The sequence below is a fragment of the Aulonocara stuartgranti genome (assembly GCF_965226115.1).
Source record: "Aulonocara stuartgranti genome assembly, chromosome: 11".
Classification (NCBI taxonomy): domain Eukaryota; kingdom Metazoa; phylum Chordata; class Actinopteri; order Cichliformes; family Cichlidae; genus Aulonocara; species Aulonocara stuartgranti.
In genome coordinates, this window is record NC_138947.1 from 3,215,595 (window position 1) to 3,235,281 (window position 19,687).

At 41.3% G+C, this 19,687-nt stretch overlaps 1 protein-coding gene across 9 annotated transcripts in view; it reads left to right on the forward strand.

Moving 5' to 3' along the window:
- Positions 1–19,687, forward strand: part of gabbr1a (gamma-aminobutyric acid (GABA) B receptor, 1a) — a 126,969-nt gene that overhangs the window by 48,209 nt on the left and 59,073 nt on the right. For all 9 annotated transcript variants that reach the window (XM_082553002.1, XM_082553003.1, XM_082553000.1 and 6 more), the window contains 2 exons: positions 30–190; positions 14,029–14,163. In XM_082553002.1, coding sequence (XP_082409128.1) covers positions 30–190; positions 14,029–14,163 — 296 coding nt within the window. The remainder of the gene's footprint in view (positions 1–29; positions 191–14,028; positions 14,164–19,687) is intronic.

A 19,687-nucleotide genomic window follows, 5' to 3' on the forward strand; every position in this document is an offset into this window, starting at 1 on the left:
TCTCCTCCTCTGGCCACGGCCGTCTGCAGGCAAGAAGAAGCTGTACATCGGAGCGCTGTTCCCCATGAGCGGAGGCTGGCCGGGCGGTCAGGCGTGCATGCCCTCCGCTCAAATGGCCCTGGACCTGGTGAACAACAGGAGCGACATCCTGCCCGACTACGAGTTGGAGCTCATCCACTACGACAGCATGGTGAGTGCATGTGGAGGAGAGTCAGAGGAGGTGCGCACTTAAAGTGATGTGTGTGTGTGTGTGTGGTGTCAGCCCCTGAGGGATGTCATGATCTGCCTCTCAGATTATCACGAGGGCTCTTGTCATTTTCTCAGTTCTGTGAGTGTTTTGTTCAATTCTTTTCTGATGAAAAACAGAGAAAGAAATCCTGGCTTTTATTTCCAGTTTTGATTGCAGATTTATGAAATTATACTGGCTGTCTTTTTTATTTTTTAGGATTGCTGGTTTTCTCCAAAGTTAAAGATCATTAGGAACTGCTTTAATGATAGCTCACCTCATAAGGAGAGGTTTTCTTTGAGTATTGTAGATTTTGGGGTCATATTTTTTGAACATCATACTCTTTGTGATGGAAGCGTCTTTACTGATGTTTGCCAAATACCAAAAAATCAGGTATCAGGTGAAAATGTCACTTTTTCTAAGGAAGTGCTTTGGTTCTTTCATGTTTTTATCTATGGGTCACCCCGCTGACAGCTAACCCCCCAGAGTCTTTGCACTCCGTGCCACATTCATTTTGCTAAATGAGCAAACACACCTCCTGCTTGTTGCTCATCAATCATTCATCATGGTGGTATTTTAAAATGTCAGCATTATCGACCAATATAAATCCAATAATCACCCCTCCAGCTTGTTCAGATACTGCCCTTTTTAACCACCCACGCCACCCAAATCAACCTTAATCACAATCCGGGTTATTTCTGTGAGTGAATAATCCTTGTCTTTGGGTTCTCACTGCTGCATATCCTGAAGTTTTTCACTGAAAGGAAGTGTTTTTCTCAACAGTGGGATGAGTGCAGACACAGATTTGTTTAAAAAAAGCAATCCTCTGTCTCTTCTCTTGAGGGTTGTTATCAATCATGCTGCAGGACAGATGCCTGGAGAGTTGGCTGGGGCACCAAACAGTTAACTGCACAGGGACTGGTTAGAAATTTGCTACGAGCTTTATTCTGATTGGTGTACAAGGCTCTGCATTGGAATCCTGTTAAACAGAATAGCAGGGAAAGAGAGCGTGTGTGTGTGTGTGTGTGTGTGTGTGTGTGTGTGTGTGCATGTGAGAGAGAAAGAGAGCGAGAGTTGGCATGGCAACACAGTTACTCTTGAAGCACACCACAGAAACAAACAAGGATTCAGCTCTGTGGAAATATGTGTGCAAAATCATACGCTGGATGTATGCAGAGCTGATGGCACAGAGCATTTTGTTAGACATACACCTCGTTCTTTGCACTCGAAACAGATTAAATACGTGCGTGTGTCCTCCGATTACAAGTGTAGTGAAGCAGGCATCTGCAGATGTAGCAGCCATAAACATAAAAATAAAGCAAGGAAGAGATTTCAGAGGGATTGGAAAACATCTCTCCTCGTGCTTCAGGAGTCGCTGGCGCCTCCGGCTCGCGAAATAGATGCAGATCCTTTTTGAAGGGAAAAGCTCAAAGAGGCTGGTGTAACATTGTCTGAATGATACTGGTTAATTCCTTGATTTTAAGTCCTAGCGGGAGGGGGAGGGGGAATTTATTGCTCCTACTCTGGGTACAGTGTGGTCAGAATGAGGTTTTTACTTTTTGATTGCAAACGTTTTTCACCTGGCTGGAATGGTAATGAGGATGACAGTCTGAAAACCAATTATAAAGAAGGAGATTAATTATGATATTTGCATGCAGTTATGAGAACCCATTCCACATCCTTGTTTGGTCTGAGAAGAGATCGGCACATTTGAAGCACAACTTGGCGAGATTAAGACGAGGGTTTAAATGGCTCTTTGTTTGCATCTCGAGATGAAGGCTGCGGAGTGTAATTATGCATCAAAGACTCTTAACTGGAATTTATTATGATGAGAAACTTTTATTGCATCTCTAAATGATTAAATAAAAGAAATGCATCAAGGGAGACCTATTATGCATATCTTCAGGTCCATATTTTTATTTGTGTGTTCTACCAGGGTAGCTTTGCAATTAAGAAACAAACATTATTAACGATGTGATCCTCGTTCACCTTAGTGCAGCCCCATTTTCGCTCCTCTTTCCTTACAGCTACCTCCCCTTTTCCTTCTGATTGGCTGTTCCTGCAAAACAAAAGGTGGGTGAATACTGTCAAAGCTGTCTGACGTTGTCATATTTTGGATATCTGCTTTCTTTGACATCTTAACAAACAAAGATTAGAAAAGACAATGCAACTCTGAATAGCAGACCGTATAGGAAAGATGGACATAGCCTCCTGGTTCTCAGTTATTGGTTAGCAAAGTTCTTTGTGAAGCCTCAATCTGAGTGTTTTGAGGTCGCTGTCAGAGTTTGGACGCGACGAATGAGCCGTGGATCAGACTGAGAGAAAGAAAGTGAGAGACACTGCAGTTTAATAGGCTAGCAACTTGTCACAGCGTGCGACTGAAATTTACGACGACGAGAGCCGTTTCCCCACAGACCTATAAAACCAGAATAATAGGTAAACAGAGGAAAAGAGCTTCACTGGCTTCTTTCGGAGCTGGAAGCTACGCCCGTGTTTGAGATGCAGCCCAGCAAACATGGCTCAAACCCCGATGTCATGTCCCTGGTCATCTGATCTGAACTGTAAGACAGACGGGTGTTGATGTTGTTTCGAGCTAAACTACAGGTTTAGTGTTTATCAGATTATGAGAATGAAAGAATGAAATTAAAATGTGGTTACTCAGTGGTAAAACAGACATTCATCTGACAGCTTCTCCACATAGAAAAAGTAGTATTACTACTGTAGGCATTGGCCTGTTTTTACAATATAGGCTGAAATTTGAAGGAATTTACATTCTTTCTCATTTATATTGTGCTAAACGTAGCACATCACAAACGCTGTAGCTCTGCTCCTTGTGCCCGTGCTATGCACCCTGTGATGGGAGTCCAGTTAGCTCAGTAGAATGAGAAATAACCTTTGTGGAATATACTTTTCTTTCTTGCAGCAAAGTCTAACAAAGACCTCCAGGCCGTATTCAATGTGTATGTTTAGCTCATAAGAAAGCTTTGGTCTGACTTTTGTTTTCAAAGTGTTTTTCAACCACAACTAGACGTCGACAAAAGACCACCAGCTTACAGTTATTCAACATCGCAGTGTGAGCTGGGAGACTAATATACTCAAGAACTCCCACTGTCTACACTCCCGGCCTCATAGCGGGCAATTGTAAGGTAGTCTGGCACGAGTCGGGCTGTACGAAGATGTGGAACAAAAATGTAAATTTCACGGGGTAAACTTTTTTCTTCTGATTTATAATAGTGCAACAACATATATATATATAATTCCATATTTATATATTTGCTTTACAGTTAAATGCTTTTCCTGGATACTAAGGATGTCACAGCACAGGTCCACTTAATAGCATCCACCATTTTGATTCAGGCATGAAGCAAAGGACTTCTGGCAGCAGTCACCTTCAGCCGCCAGCACAACCAGCTGCTCCTTATACACACATGGAAATGTCTGTTGTGGTGCTTCTTATGTGTAGTTGTTATTTAGAATCAGATGGCACTGAGAGAGGACGTCCTGTTGTAAAACCTTTACAGACTAACGAGTGTTTATAAGCAGAACGACAACATTTTACTGGTAAATCTGCAACAGTGTGGATTTACTTCAGTTCAGACGCTTTAGCGATGGTAGATCTGCAGAAACTAAATTCAAATGTGGACATTTTTGTCCAGGAGCAGGTGTAAATGATTATTTTAGCTGTTTGGCTCTATGCACTCCCGGTCATTGAGGGCTATTCTGCAGCCAGAGTCTGTACAATGGGATTAATAGGAAGTGAAATGGCTCTTGTAGATCGGCTCTGGCTGAGCTTTTGGCTCACAGGGATTACTTGCACATTCACTGACCTCATTATTTAAAACTTTGTCCATCTTTAATGTGAGCATCGAGCGGTGTAACAGTACACCCGTATGTGGCAGAAAATCAGAAAAAGCAGAGTAGTTCCACCTCTGACGTTTGACTTAGCAAACAGGTGACAATTTGGGCGGGGAGTATGGAACAATGTCCTCAACTTGTTCAACATCATAAAATATTTATGAAGCTCTACACTTAATCCCAGCCTGTCTTTTAAATGGATGAATATACCCCGTGGTAGCAGAACGGCTTGTTTCTCTGGCTATTCTGGCGACAGCATCAGACTATTTACAGCCTTCTGAGATGTGCGCACACATGCACACACAGGATCGCGCGCAGACACGCGCTCTCCACACAGGCTGTTGCCATGGATATATCAAAGCCGAGACTGCAAACTTTGATCAATTATTAACAGTGATGAGTGAGACGGTGGAGATGCAGAGAAATGGCGGTGAAACAAGGTGCTTCCCTCACTTCCGTTTTTGATTTTAATTGGCAGCCGTGACACAATTTTCCATCCGCTGTGGCATAACTCGTATCCTTCAGTGGTCCTCGTGCATGTCCGTTGGCACACGAGCCTGAAGTGTGGTGCCAGACGCAATTATGAGGAACTAAGGAGATGTAGCTCTGCATGCTTTGAGATTCAATATTCAGGCGGTCCCCCAAGCCTGATCATATCCCCTATTCACACTTTTGATATTATTCAATCTGGAGTGTAATTAGATGGCATATTATGACGACCAAGTGTGTTTTCTCATTCTTCCTAGCTCAGGGAAACTTCAGTTTCTTTCAAAGCTTCTCGCCAGCTGGGTATGACTGATTGGAGAGACTACATGGGCATGTTAACATGACACCGATATTGGCTGCAGGAATTTCAGCACCAAGGACAGCAGCTGAAGTGCCTATCTTTTGTGGGGTATGTGAGTGTGTGTGTAGTTTTATGTACACACACAGTAGCATTAATCTGGGTGTGTGACAGAGAATGTGAATGTGACCATGAATGGCATTGGGGGCCTTCATTGCTGCTGCTCTCATGAGCCAAGGAGGAACAGAAATGAAAGTAGAAATGGTGACGACCCCAGGGGGCTGTAGCAGACAGACCTCCAAGAATAGCAGAGATTCCTCAGCCTTTATTGCAAACCTGCCAACACCCCTGCTTGCCTCTGTTTTTTTATAAGGAGGCCATGTGCTTGCTGATTATGTTACCAAAGGCTTTGTTTGTAAGGTGAATGACTGAAACATTCAACAACTGGAACAGATTTTTTTCTTGCAAGTACATCCAACTTCTGCCACTTACCTTTAAAGCCTGTTAATATTACATGTGGAAACAGCACAAAACGAACAGAGACTGTGTATAGAAGATATATGTTGCCACTGTGGAAAGCTTAGTTATCAGGAAATGGTAGCAAACTTGGTTAGCATGTATAGAGACACTACTGGTACATGACACAAAGAGAAGTATCTGACAGTTAAGGCTGAATAACATGCAAAAAAGAGAAAAAAGAAAGAAAGCACACAGCTAGTCGCTACAGCTACCTGCGTCACCACGCACCTGTCGGTCAAAGCCGTCGTGCCTTAAGTAAACATTTAAACAACAAAGAAATCCCCCCATGTTAATCTAATTAAGGGAGAAATTAGCTAGTGTCCAATAGGGATGGGTACCGGTATCCGGTGCCATGATGGTCCAAAAACCCGAAGAGGAGAGTCCTGGCCCCTAGCCCTGCCAGTGTAGCAGAAATGATGAGGATGATGATGCAGCAGCAGCCGTTCTTCTCTGCGTGAGGAGCTTAATGTTGTTCGTGTGTAATTTACGTTGAGTAGGCTAACCACGTTATTACATTAATGCATGTAAGGTGAACTAGCAAACATCATCATAGCTACATGCGGCTGTCTTCTTGTTTGATGGCAGATACTCCCTTCACCCTGGCCAAAAAGGCTAAAATGACCAAAGAAAAAGTGGAAAACAGTTAAACATGAGAGGTTTTTGGACAAAGTTTGTGTTTTTTCCATTGTTTAAGCACTGCTTCCAGCCAAGAATCATACCATATATACCCCATAGCTGCAGAAAAGGCTAACATTGTTATCTTTTTACAAAAACCAGCTGAACACGAGAGGTTTTTGGACAAAGTGTGTGTTCTCCATTCTTTAAGCACTGGCACCGTTTCAAAAGTACCGGTTTGGCACCGGTATCGGATAAAACCTAAACGATACCCATCCCTAGTGTCCAATGTTTTTCTATATTTCTCTTGTAAAGTTTGACACCAAGTGGCCTTTGGAGGAACTGCAGTTCCTCTAACAAATTAATTTTGTCGTATTAGAATCAGAAAACCAGTGGAGTTGCCTCGTGCAGCAACTCCACCAGTTGAATTTTGATGGTTCAGGTGTTAATTTTTGATTTATAAGTGACCACCTAATGAATCTGCAACGCTATAACAGCAGTTTCTCTCGTAGCTTCTATCTATCTCCCCTCACTCGTGATTAAAAACATCTCCAAGATTGGTCAACATGCTCAATTGGTGGCTTCAGCCATCTTTTATATGCAGTGTGTGGTTTTAAAACAAAAAGCTTCTGTATGATGGGTTTGGCACTGGTTTACCATGAATTGATGTTTGAACTTTTCCATATCATTTTCATCTCTGCACAGTGTTCCCATTATACTATCAAAGGTTTCATTTCTTGCTTTCATAGAAAAATGGCATGATTGAAAAGTACAGCTATGTAGTCTGGTGCTATTTCACAATTGTGTTCAAAAATACACCCTTTCATTATACACCTATTACTGCCTGCTAACCATTTCCTGTTATGTTATTCAAAGTGAAAAGAACATGGAATAAGTAACTGTTCAAAGCAAAATAACTGAATCACCTTCTTAGAAAACTTCCATCTAAGCTGGTTTTTGTGTGCGTGCCTCCATCTGCTTTTATTATAATGATTAAGGGTTTTAATAGCAAAATTAACTCGAGCAGCCTGTTCAGGGATCTTACAAACACTCTGTTACGATTTAAAGGGCTTCTGTTTAATATTGGTTGCTCAAGGCATTTTAAAATGTTTTTTTTAATTTGTTTTCTATTATTTGTAATTGTCTTTCACAACATCAGTATTACTGGTTTTTTTTAATTTCAAATCAAACATGCTAAATTGTATATATACAGAAAATAATTGCAGGTTTCCCATTGTTATTACCACTGTCATCAATGCCACAGTCACACTAAAAGAAACAGTGGCTGGAGACTGCGGTGCGATCACAGTTATTGCAACTACGTACTTGCAATTTGGTTGCCTTTGAAATGGTTACTTTGAAAAGGGGGACCAGGTCTGTAAGCACTCATAGTCAGCTGGTGTCTTCAGAGCGACTGTGGTGCGTCAAAACGGCGATAAAACAGCATTCGGATGGAGTCAGTCTGCTACCAGGCTGATCAGGATGTGATAGAGACTGGGGTCAAGCTGGTAATTACGAGCAGCCTGTTTGTAATAATACGGAGATTAAATGATAAATCAGCAAATAGGTTATGATGTGTTGGCATCACATTAAACAGAAGTTCACATTAACTACTTATAACTACAACAAGTTGTTGCTGCAGGACAGCGGTTTATCTATGAAATGACACAGCTGCTTAGCAAAACACATTTTCTAGTACCAGAATACCAGTTGAGTATTGCAAAGAAATGTGCACTCATCACTACTCATCAGTGCAGACTGACTCCGATTGATTGCAACGTGTTGGCAATCTGTCTGCATTTCTAAATGATATAAATAGACAGCAGGTATTTCCAAAGTTTTGCAGATCTGTGATTGCAGTCACTGTGAAACGTGGCTCGAACACTGGGCAACAATTTAGCTGTTGCTAGATGAGAAAAAATTTCAATGCAATAACTAGTCAGCTACCATTTTGTTTCTCGTTTTGTTTTCTAGTTGTGAGGAGGTTGCGTTCCTGTTTTTCCTCAAGTGTAACCAAATCATTATATCCTGGCTAGCTAGCCTAGTGTGCTTTGTGAACATTTCTAAGCTCCAAAGCCTGACAGCATGCCAAACTTACGGATGCACTATTTGGATCTGCTGTCAGTGACACCAGGCTGATCCATGTAGTTCACTTACACGTTGTTCTGTATTTTTTTACTCAACCACAAACTGTGTTTAAGTGAGCTGACATGACTGGAAAGCAAAGCTTTCCCTCGCTCACTCGCTCTCACTCCCACAGTGTAACTCTGGAAGTTTTTATGTCTCATCAGTATATTAATATTATTTCACTTGCTCTATGCAAAGAGGTGCACACACAGCGAGACTGAGAGCAGAGGAAGAAGAAACTGCCGTGTGAGTAAAACTCAGTAAAGTGCAGCAAAGACTTGTCATTAGGTCATTAATGTTTTTTGTAAATGTTTATTTTTATGTGTCTTGGGTCTGTTGGGTTTTTTTGGGGGGGGGTTTAAGTCTTTGATTTTTTTGTCCAATTTATTTTATAAAGTTAATAAAAGTATTCCTCAGAATACTAGTAGCCTCAGTGAAGCTATATGCAGTCTACTTCCTGTAGCCACAGTGAAGCTACTCATGCACTGTGTAAGAATGGGAGCATCTGATCTGAGAGGCCTGTCTTTATCATTCTTTGATGTCATACTGGTTCTGATGGTCCATGACCTTTACTCATGCAAAGCCATGTTATGTTTAAAAAATACAGATTCTTTTCTTCGGCTCTAACCTAAAGGAAATATGTTTTTGATCCCCAGCGACTGGGTTTTTGCGCTGGTTTGTCATGAATTGAAACAGCTTGAGTCTTTTCTCGTCTTGCTGCCCAGTGTTTCAATTTTGCTTCTGTTCAAGCAAAGATTTAATTTCCTGCGCGCACAGAAACAGTGAATGATTGAAAGCTTCAACTATGTCTGATGCCATTTTGCAATTGTGTTCCAGACTAGACCCCTTCATTTCATACCAGTGCGGCCTGTTAGCCACATCATATTAAGATGAAGGTGGAAAGTGCGAGGAATATCTAACTGCTGCTGGGTAAAACTGAATTTGTTTTTTGATAAACACCAGTGTCAGGTTTAATGATGGTGCCGTTTCACAGAAAATGAAAGCCTGTTTTATTGTAAATTTACTCGTTATCTGTAATAATTAGGCTTTCTACCTGAGAAGTAGTTTTTGACTAATGTGTGCCGATTGTTTGTTCATTTTCTTTGCACACATTCAGCTGCAATCATTAGAAGTATTTTAAAGTAAAGCTCTGCATGCAAGCCTGTTAGTGTAACTACATATATACAGTATAGAGAGAGCGTTAGCAAAACCCTGACTAAGCAAGTTGTCTCAGTGTGAATTCTTAAAGAACATCCACGAGGTCAGAAACTGCACTTTTAAATGAAATTCTAATGTCTTCATATATTAGGCAGCAACTTATTTGCGAAATTGATGGAAACAAGCCGTTATTAAACGTGTAATGTGCTGTGGTAAGGACAGATTGATGAAATAACTCAAAGATAATTAGCGTGGGCGGTGAATTACTGCTCAGAATGAAGTTAAAACACTGTAACACAAGAAAACTAACAAGCTTCTCCTCAGCATGCAGCCAGCCCACAGCCACAGTGACAGAGAACACAAACAACCTTCGGGAAAGACACTGTTTAACAAGCTGAAGGCGTCAATCTGCATCTTCTTCATATGAAGATAAGGCAACAGTTATTTTTTTGAGGAGCTGAGAACCATGTGGTTTGTATCCAGCTGATTTCACCCAGTGAGCTGAAGTGATCTGTGAAATGAGCAGGTATGGTGATTGATGGGAAAGAAGACCTGCAGCCTGTCTGCGTTGCATTGCACAGGCTTGGCTGTTTCTGTTCAGTTCAGTTTTAGTTATGCACTCAAAGTGAGGTCAGTGCCTTACATGACCGTGAGAAACCCGACGATTCCCTTTGAGCAAGCACTTACCCTAAATAACACAAATGTTGTGAAGCTGTTTACCACGTCAATATTAATTGTGTTAACCCACCAAATAATGATAGACTGAGGGAGCAATTTCACACTCATTCATTCGCCTGAAAACTTTAATCACTGAATTGATTCGGCTTTGGTCAATATTGTCATGAAGTAACAGAATTTCTGCAAAGATAAACGGCAAAATCCAGCTTAATTCAGAGGTCTTACAAATCCACTCAAACAGGATCCACAGTGGGAGTTTGCACTGCTTTCTACTCCCAGCCTGTCCATCTTTTGGAATTGTGTTTTTCATGGAGGGCTAAAAATAAACACATCAGTTTGTTTGTCAATAATTAAAAATATCAATTTGATTTAAAAACATAAGCAGTTGTTTTGCTATTATTAATTATTCTGTGCTTCTGTCAACACCACCCATCAGAGTCAAGGGGCGGGGCCTAATCAAACACTGACCTAATCAAAAACATTGATTTGTTCCGGGCTCGCAGTGGGTATTTCTCAGAGTTTGTATTGCACACTTGTTAGTTCCTATTGGACCAGTACACTCAGGAGTCCAGACATCCGAGGACAGGAGGATGCAGCGTACTCAACGACATCAGCTCAGCTTCATTGTTTACTTTACTGCGTTTTATGATTAATGTTTACGATGAAAGTAGCACATAAGAGACCTAATTACCTGTGTTCTTTCCAAACACACACACGTTTTTAAAAGCCCTCTGGCAAGATGCTCAGCTATAAAAGGGCCGTTAATGTGAAATTATTTTAAAAGGTCATAAACACTGGACTCATTTGGATGAGGTAAAGAAGTGTACACCGGCAGATTAAATTCAATATTACTGATTATTCAAGCGACAGTTCAGCAGTCGCTATGCATCTATACACTCACTGCTCATCAAAGAAAAAAACACACAGAGCTAATAATTCAAGTAGACTTCTATAACTTATAATAGGCAGCTGGTGTTTAGAATACAGTTGGATAAATATTAAAAATGAATAATTTGATCATCTCTGGAACAGGCCTGACATTACTCTTCAGGAACATCATCAATATGCAAGTCCAGATGTTTCTGCTCTTGGTGAAAATGCTCAGTTTCCTCTCTGTTTTAAAATATTTTTAATGTTGGTTTTATTGGAAAATAAGGTGTCATAAACAAGTTTAACACATCTGAACATCATGAAATAAAGACAAGCAAATGATTCTGTTGAAAATAGAATACAACACTCCAGTGGTGCATCATGGTTCACTAAAACAATCCAGTTATGAAGCTTACCTTTAATCTGAAAATGAACAAACCATCACCGGTTAGATATCATCTCTGTGATTTATATCCTGTGTTTACCCCCGAGTGAGAGGTGAGGGGTTTTGAAAACAGTGTTCTGGGAGCAGGCTGTTCTCAGCAAGCATCATGAGCTCCGATTGGCCGATCAGCTGATCGCTGAGATGAGCTGGCTGTTAGCCTAATGGGACCTGACATGTCACAAAATGTTGGAGCACTTTTGCAAATATGCTCTATCTCAGCAAATCAACGAGATAGTTGAAATTTATAGCACTATGTTCTCACCTTAAAACTCCTAAAAGTGTATTTATTGTAGGATTTCAACGTTTTACTTGCAGTTTGGTGCTTTGCTCCCGCCACTGCTGCTTGTGATGTAGTTTGAAATGCATTCTTGGATACCTGGCTGCCACAAGTCCACACCACCCCCAACCATGAGTCTGTTATCTGGGTAACCAGTCAGATGTTAAGGTGTGTTGATAAGCTGCAGTGACAGTTTAAATTATTTCATGGCACAATAAAGCACAGGAACCATGAAATAATGCAGTGTTTCCCAACCTTTTGGAGCCACGGCACACATTTCACTTTAGAATCACACGTCACGCCACCAAACACAAATGTCACAAAAAGCATAATTTCTCCCCGCGCCCAGTTATATACCTTTTTTGTCTTTCTTCCGACCACTGCTCACGCTGGGCCTTCATCTGGGTCGGAATTTTCTCCAGGTCAGATTAACTACTTTTCAAATATTTATCTATTACTATTACACGCTGCGTTGTCTCACTTGCAGCATGACCATGTAATTTCTTCTTCGTCTTCTGTCTTACTGGCAGTTGGCAACCCATTTAATTAGAGCAGGTAGTTATACTGCCCTCTAGTGGAAGAGAATGTAATTGCTCTGCCCGTTATTCACACTGGTTGCTTAGCGTACCAATCAGGTGAAACGTGATTATCTCCATGGCACACTTGATCATTTCTCATGGCACACCTATGTGCGCCAAAAATCAGTCTCCTCGTGGACTCCTCATGGTTAAGTGTTGGACTTTGCAACAGAAAAAAAGTAGCCACTTTTCAGTATTTATAACTACTTTAATTGTATTATTTTCTAACATGCCCATTCTGTTTTTGTAGGGGTGTAGTTGCTCTGATTGACAGGTGGTTGCCTTCTTGGTTTTATCTCAGCTAACTCGAGTCACTAAACTGGACCTCTAAATTTCTTTCATGTTGTCAGAACGTTTTTAATCCAAGTAACTGACAAATATTCTGACCTTATTTACAGTTATTTGTACTAACAACTCATCCAAGAAATGAATTCTTCAGTTTGGTGAGCAAAACTCTTGTATTATGTTCTGTCTGTCCCATGGAGCCTTTTGGACTCTCTATACTAACCAAAAGTTTGGGCACTCTGCCTTCAAATATGGTGACTTCTGGCTCCAGAAAGTAAGATAATGGTAGTCTAAGGAGCTTGGAAGGAAAAGGTCCTACTACGATGACCTGGATGACTGAGAACCTTCACACATATAAGATAATGGTATCATAAAGCTAAAACCAAGGCATCGAAATGGGCGTTGATAGATCTTATGGTTCCATGGTGACTATGTTTATATAGTGCCTTTGATTAGGATCAATCCAGGAAATCATACAGCAACATTTACGTCAGAAGTCTGGCTGTCAGAGCTGCTTAATGGGACTCTGATTGAATTATTTAATTGCATGTAAACGTAACCACTGTAATTCCACCCAATCTAAAGTTAATGGAAAACACATCAATCAACAAGAAGCCCGGCCATTTCACATTCCTGAGTCTCGACTGGTGATTACCACTTCAGAAAAATCACAGGGCTGCCTCAACGAGACAATTCAGCCATCGAGACAAACGCCCCAATTAGGATCTTTATTGGTTGTTGCCATCACCATCTGCAATTCGATTGCTTGTGACACTCATCTAGAGTGTATTTTTTTTAGCCATGCATGTGTGTTTGTATTTGAAAGCCATATCTCTTCTTCCATGCCGAATCATTAGATGTGTCAGGCCCGTTTAACTGTGACTCTGATGAGCAGTGTGGTGCAGACGTCTGTAATGTGGCTGACAGAGTGGTGATGGATCATTCAGCCACACTTTCGCCACCTAGACACGCTGTAAATGACTTTATTGGAGGTTTGTAATGGCTCGTGATGGCTGCCGTTGTGATCGTTGTGCTCGCTTTTCTTTGTTTCTGCCTGTTTTTCTTGTTTTTTTTAATGTCCTGATCTGTCAGCGGCGCGGCGCGTGTTGATGAGACACGGCGATGCGGGCTGTATGGATGCTGTGAAACTCTGCAGATAATGCATTTTTCTTTCTTACTGCAGCTCATCTTTTCTCTTCAAATTTGCATCTGCTTGTTTACTGCTCTGTGCTACTTTGGTGCCATTTTCTTCTACTTTGTCGTGACCCTTTCTTGTGCTGCTTTTTCCATTTCCCTGACTTGTCCTTTTCTTTCTCCTACTTGTCTTTTCAACGCACATTTGCATTGGCCTTTTTGTGACTCCACTGCCTCGATGTCATTTCCCTTTACTTTATCTGCTCTCTTCTGTTCTCTTACTCTATTTAGAGACGCCTCCATCTCCCAGTCTCCACTGCTTATTTGTTTCTTTTTTTTCCTCTCGCTCCTCTTTTTTTCCATCTGTCTCCTTCAGTCTTATCGCCTCAGTTTTTTTCTGCATCACCTTCTGTCTCGACTTAATTAATTTCTGTGTCGATCCATTTAAAGCTCACTCTGTCGTTTTTGTCCTTCCAGTGCGACCCAGGAGAAGCTACAAAGTTGCTGTATGACCTTCTGTACACCGAGCCTATCAAGATCGTCCTGATGCCTGGCTGCAGTGGCGTCTCCACGTTAGTGGCTGAAGCAGCTCGCATGTGGAACCTCATAGTGGTGAGTGTCTTCCTTCGCGCTGTTCCTGTTTTACTCCAGATGTTTACATTTTTCAGACAAACGTGAGGCTTAACCTGAAAATCTCTTCACATAATAACAGCCAAAGTAGAATTTGCCCATATTTACTTTCGTGATGTGCACATAACGTCCAAATATGTGTCCATTATTATTTATATCCCTTTACTCCATAAGAGTCTGAATATTATTAAAATATATAATATTTGATATATTGTTAAAATCTTGTTAACAAGCGGTCACACAGGCCTAGCAGCAGGATAATAAGGCACTGAGTGGCTGGTTGGTTGTAGACAGTCACATGGTGAATTAGTGGTAAACAGTAGGGGTGCAACGATACACAAAATTCACGGTTCGGTTCGGTACTTTGGTGTCACGGTTTGATATTTTTTCGATACAAAAAAATGTTCATGCATTTTTAATTTGTCATTTATTAAAATTATAAATATATATTTTAACTCAAAAGTACAGTTTTTAAATTTAACCCTAACCCTTGTGCGTGTTTTTTATTTTGACAGCGAATGCGCACCTGCGGACCACTTATGTGCAGCCCTGGTTATTTAGCTCGTCATATTGCAGCCACAGAAATTCTTTTGTCCATGAAACCATGAAGCTGCACTTTCTTTTTGCCTTATAGTCTGATTTGTCATAACTTCTCCGTTTTGTGGTAAGCTTTTCTTTGGCTGTCACTTCTTCACCCTGACCTCTCTTATTTGGCTCAGCAGAACTGAAATGCTTTTACACATGCACTCACATAAGCTCAGCGATTCTCTGCGCGATCAACCTCTCACATGTGTAAGCTGCGGGAGATTTCACTTGTCATGTTTGCATAGTAAGCTAACGATTAATAAGACGATGTCAGAGGAATTGGTGCACAAATTATCATCACTCACAGATCAGTGCTGTCGCTCTCTATACACAGTTCGCACGATTGCAAAGTGAAAGCAAAAAAACGAGCGCAAATTCAAACGCGATTTCAATATGTCACATATTGACAGTGGCTCACCGATGCCAATGACATAATTACCCAGCTACATTTCTGAAAGAATGCAAAAGCATTGACATATATTTTTCCTACAATAGCCCGACGGGCAGGGAAGAGAAAGATTTTGGTAGCCCGACTGAAAAAAATCGCTAGCTCCAGGACGTCGGGCTAGCGATATTGCAAGCCCTGTATCTGATTGAGGAATCACTCATCTTTGGAAAAGAGAGTTTATTACAGAGAAATGGCTCTTTCCAAAATAAAAGCTATACTATCCGCTTCATATCAGGTCCCCATAAGGAGAATCATGTGCTAACGGCTGTCTAAATGACTCGGGTAAAGTTTGTAGCATGCATGCTTGTTGTTTTTGTCTTTGCACTAGGATGATGTCGGCGTAAATGTGCAGTCATATTCGTTGTGTTCCCACTAGTGCATTCAGGTTAATCTCGTTGAAATGACCTTAACGCCACAACACGGCAAATCTCCGTTAACGAGCTACCGCCGATCGCTCCGTGCATGGGGCTAGACGGCCAACACGTTAACGAGCTAACTGCGCTAACACACTAGTTCACACCAATGTAATTGAGCATTGCATGGCACATCCAACATACTGTTTTACTTTAGTCCATGACTCGCTTACCTTCAGGGTCATACGTCACATGAAAACCAAAATAATTCCAAACGCCAGATCTGAATGAGATTCAATTTGCCTGTTGCAAGTAGAGCTTAACTTCTGTCTCGCTAGCTTGCCCTGCGCTCTTCCTTCTGACTATGCTGTCTGTGTTGAGCGCTCAGTGGATCTGCGCTCGACAGTGCAGCCTAGGCGGAGTAGTCGAACACAGATTCACTGAGCGCTCAACACAGACAGCATCGTCAGAAGGAAAATTGATAAAATAAATTACAAATGTTGTATTGTTCGATACATATGCGTACCGAACCGAAAGCACTGTATCGAACGGTTCAATATCGATACGAATATCGTTGCACCCCTAGTAAACAGGTATATGCTGCTGTGCTGTGGTCACTGGCAGGTTGCCACGGTTGCCCACAGTTTGCAAGGAAGATGCTGACTTGTCTGCAAAAACTTGCCAAGTATTCACTGAGCAGCAGTGAAACTTTGGAGTGGATGCAAACCTGAAACTGAAACTGTTCACCTTTAAAGTAAAGTTGCATTTTTGTGTTTATTGCAGAGGTCTCGGTTTCCAACTTGCATGAAACTTTTTCATGTTTCACAACTGCTCAGCAATTAGTTCGGGAGAGCTTGTAGACAAATCGGCTTGTTCTACCAATGATGGGCGACCTTAGCAACCTGCTAGCAACCTAGGCAGGTTTTCAATGTAGCACTCTTTTGTTTTTTGCATCTGATTTCACCTAGCAACAGTAGGCAACTACCAACAACTATAACTGTCAAGGTTAAAATATAGACAGCATTTGGTTGCCACTCTTCTTATTTGACTTTAAAGAGAGTTGCCAGGTGGTTGCAGAGCGGCCTCTGAGTGGCTGAGGCCTGACATCTGTCTCTAACTGTCTGCTGACTTCTGTCCATAAAACAAAACCTTTTCTTTATTTCCTGGATATCGTTCTGTGTTTTTGTTACTTTGCTGCCTACAAAATGGATTTTTTCTCCACCATTTTCCCCTCAGGAGTGCTGGTGTCATCCAACTAGTGCTTCCATTTTGGAAGCTTGTTATGTGTTTTACAGTCATGAAACTGAGTTGTTATTGGACTTTTAAAACTGCAGTCGTTTATGAATGTAGCCAATCATTTTCCCTTTCCAGTGGCAGTAAGTGTGGGTAGTTTGGTTGGATTTCAGCCAAGCTATTCCCTAGTTTTACGCAGCAGGCGCCTACACTATAATTAGTAGCGGGAGAAACACAAAACTGTTTTGAATAATAGTAAAAAGTTTTATAGTAATTAAAGTGCTTCATCGTGTTTTTTCAGTGTCAGCAAAGTGGGTGAAAATAGTATAAGTAGTTAAACTAAGGCCATTTGGAGCAATATGTAAGGAGTGAGAACACCAGCGTCATAGAACCTAAAGGTCTGGATTTATGACATAAAGCATGTTCTAATGCGATATCCCAGATTATAAGACTTTTTGAGTCATGTTTTAGTTTTGTGTTGTAGCCACAAGTACACGATGTTATACCTTTCAAACTTGACTGAAATTGAAAATTTTCCTGGTGATTGTTGTGATTGTTGTCTGTAAGTCTGAGGCTGTGTTCTACATACGCTGCTCACAAAGGTTTCAGGGTTTTCACCTTACAGTATGACGTGCCTCGGGGCTATACAAAGAAAACTGAATCAAAAACATCAAAGAAACACAGTATAACATCAAATCAGTTAAACTGTGAGATATCGATCTGGTCAGTTAAGCAGCAGAGGGCATTGTTAATCGGTTTCAGCTGCTTTGGTTTTAATGAAATTAACAACAGGTGCACTAGAGGGGCAACAATAAGACAACCGCCAAAACAGAGTCAGTGTTACTGTGATACCTGGAGCCTACAGAAGCTGCATGGGTAGTCCAACTCCTCCAGGATGACACCTCAATGTGTGTCATTGCCACAAGGTTTGTTGTGTCTCCCAGCACAGTTACAAAAGCATGAAGGAGATTTAAAGAGAAAGGCAGTTACTCGAAGAGAGCTTTGCAGGGCTATAGAAGGTCCTTAACCCATCAGTAAGACTGGTATCTGCTCCTTTATGTAAGGAGGAACAGAATGAGCACTGCCAGAGCTACAAATAGACCTCCAGCAGAACACACTGGTGTGAATGTCTCTGACCAAACAGAAAGAGACATCACGAGGGTGGCCTGAGGGCTGGATGTCCTCTGTCTTCACCATTGATTGAAATCCATCATTGGTGCTTTTCACAGATTAGAGCAAGTTCAGCCTGAGCACACGCGACAGACGTGAAAGGATCTGGAGAAGCTGCGGAGAACGCTATGCTGCCTGTAACATTGTTCAGCATGACCTGTTTGGTGGTGGGTCAGTGGGAGCCAAGGGTGGCATATCCATGTAAGATGTAGAATGTGCAGTGGGTGCTGGGTAGGTTGATCATTTTCATTTTATGCTTCGGAAACAGATGGCAACGTTTCGCTCCTCACGCATTACCCAGTCCAGTATAGATATCCGTGATTTTGATTTTCTTTTTAATATCTGATGTGTTTTCAACGCGTTCCCTTAATGTTTTTTTAAACCAATCCAGTGTCCTCTGAGAGTCGTCTCTCTGATATCGATTGCTGCTTTATCCTAAATCTGAGGCGTGTTTATCTGCTGTTTAGGACTCTGTGGCGATACGTCCTGTGAGCCTTTACCTATGTTCTCTGCAATAACATGTTTGTGCACAAAACATTTCTGAACTGGTCATTTAAGTTTCCTGAATCTCTTTCCTGTTAGAGTGAACGTTGATTTAAAGGATTTCTTTATCACTTTGCAAAAAGGAACTCTGAAGAGCTGATTTGGCGTACTTTTAATGGTGTACCTTTTTCCGAAATGTATTGATATATGCCAAAAAAATTTAGTAACATGCCAACTTGCTTTGCACTGTGTCAGCATCTCCGGCAAATAATGAATCGGCTTATATTTGAAAGAGGTTTGTAGATGGTTAGCTAAAGCAACTGCTGTAAACAGTAACTGTGTCCACTGCCAGCCTGCACAAGTTTGGAAAAAGGTTTTAGCAACAGCAAGGTGTGAAGATGTAAAGGAGCTGCTCAGCATCGAAGAGCTTCATCTGTCAAATATGCTGTTGGATGTTTTGGCCTTCACACCTGTACCTTACATTTCCCTGATCACAGAACTACAGCAAATAACGATCCCACACGTTTAGCTAAAATGGTAAAATCTAGAAAATTCTTAAATAGCCAAATCAGTCGTGTTATTCTGTAAGCCAACACTAAATTTAGCGCTGTGAAGCCCAGTTTCAAAGTTTCAGCATTTCTTTTTTGGAGCTATGAATGATTATATTTAGACTCACCCTCCATAGGACTGTTCTAAAGGATTGCATTGGCTCATACCAGGCTGTAAACATGAGCAGACAGGGGGCTGCTAAGTAATCAGCTCACACTAAGCAGGAACATCTCGGGCTAAATCATTAAGTCAATGTAGAGTCACTTACTGTAAACGAGTCAGTTCCCAAACTCTCATGTTAAAATGGCCAAATATGTCGCATTTTTAGAGCCTGGTACAAAAAAGTTTGAATCCTTAGACCTAAACTTTGTGACAACTACACAGAGACTGAATTTATTTTATAGCTCAACCATTGTATTAAAACTTGAAGGCGCAGGGGAATAGCAGCTTTGACAGGTGGGCCAGCACAAGCAGCTGCAGCTGATAGCTCTCTGCTCTGCCTCACCTCCACTAATTGAAACACTGAACTGGACCTTTTGACTGTTTTTGTGCTGTTGGTGCCTTTTGAAGCATTTTAATGGAATTATCTGACTAATGTTACGACTTGCTTTATGGTGCAGCCTGTACAAGAAAGGCGTGTTTCGCTCTTGATTCAAATATTTTACTATTCTGTTACTGGGCACTA